General features: G+C 44.5%; 1 protein-coding gene across 1 annotated transcript in view; it reads left to right on the top strand.

The window, feature by feature from the left end:
• Positions 1–1,112, top strand: part of LOC107752577 (insulin receptor substrate 1-B-like) — a 3,362-nt gene continuing 2,250 nt past the window's right edge. Inside the window, exon 1 of the mRNA XM_016568586.1 lies at positions 1–1,106. Within this exon, the coding sequence (XP_016424072.1) occupies positions 605–1,106 (502 nt within the window). The 5' untranslated portion in view covers positions 1–604. The remainder of the gene's footprint in view (positions 1,107–1,112) is intronic.

A 1,112-nucleotide genomic window follows, 5' to 3' on the forward strand; every position in this document is an offset into this window, starting at 1 on the left:
TACACGAGCGGTGCCTTGTTTTGGTCTGTTACGGCGTCGCAAAAAAGAAAACTCAGCGAGTTTTAGAGGAACTTATGCAGCAATTCAAACGGATTTGGTACGTTTCCGTTGTAAATAACGGTCAGATGCATACTTTGCGTCGGTGCTTTATGTAATTGCACTTTTGGGATTTTTGCAGACAGCGCTTTGATCTCCGGGGTAAATGGGGTCGTGCGCTGCTGACTGCGCTTGTTTTGATAATGCATTCGGATATCCGGACTGAAAAGGACACTGTTTTGTAATTTTTACTGTTTTGTGTTTTTTACATCATAAACTTGGTGCTTTCCGGTACTTGCAATATTTTTGAGGATGTCCGATGGATTATTTAAACTTAGTTGTAACAATGTAATGCTGCTGAAAAAAAATCCAAGTGTACTACTGTATCGATGAACTGTTATAATTGAAGCTCTTGAAGGAGCGCACAAAAGTGACCTGTTTAAGTGCTATTTTTCTATTTTTACTCAATGGAACCTTTTTTGTCTCAGCGCTCACATTTGGCGAAGAGTACATGCATAAGGCTTTGACTTTCGATCCTGCAGTTTTTCTATAATTTATTTTTTATACCATGGCAAGCCCCACCACGGAGCAAGGATGTTTTTCGGACGTGAAGAAGGTGGGTTATTTAAGGAAACCCAAAAGCATGCACAAAAGGTTTTTTGTACTGAGGGCGGCGAGCGCCTCCGGACCGTCCCGACTGGAGTACTATGAAAACGAGAAGAAGTGGAGACACAAGTCTGGAGCACCGAAACGGTCCATTCCGCTGGAGAGCTGCTTTAACATCAACAAAAGAGCGGATTCTAAAAACAAACATCTCGTCGCGCTTTATACCAAGGATGAGTACTTCGCCATCGCTGCTGACAGCGAGGTAGAGCAGGAGTCGTGGTATCAAGCCCTGGTTGATCTTCATAACAGAGGTAAGGTCCACGAAACTGCCGCGGGCCGCGGAGTTGGCGAGGATAAGTACGGCGAAGCCACGCCGGGACCTGCCTTCAAAGAGGTTTGGCAGGTTATTTTGAAAGCAAAGGGTCTGGGTCACGCAAAGAACTTGATTGGTGTTTACAGATTATGCCTCA

This window comes from Sinocyclocheilus rhinocerous, unplaced genomic scaffold (assembly GCF_001515625.1).
Source record: "Sinocyclocheilus rhinocerous isolate Xijiao unplaced genomic scaffold, SAMN03320098_v1.1 scaffold1965, whole genome shotgun sequence".
Lineage (NCBI taxonomy): Eukaryota > Metazoa > Chordata > Actinopteri > Cypriniformes > Cyprinidae > Sinocyclocheilus > Sinocyclocheilus rhinocerous.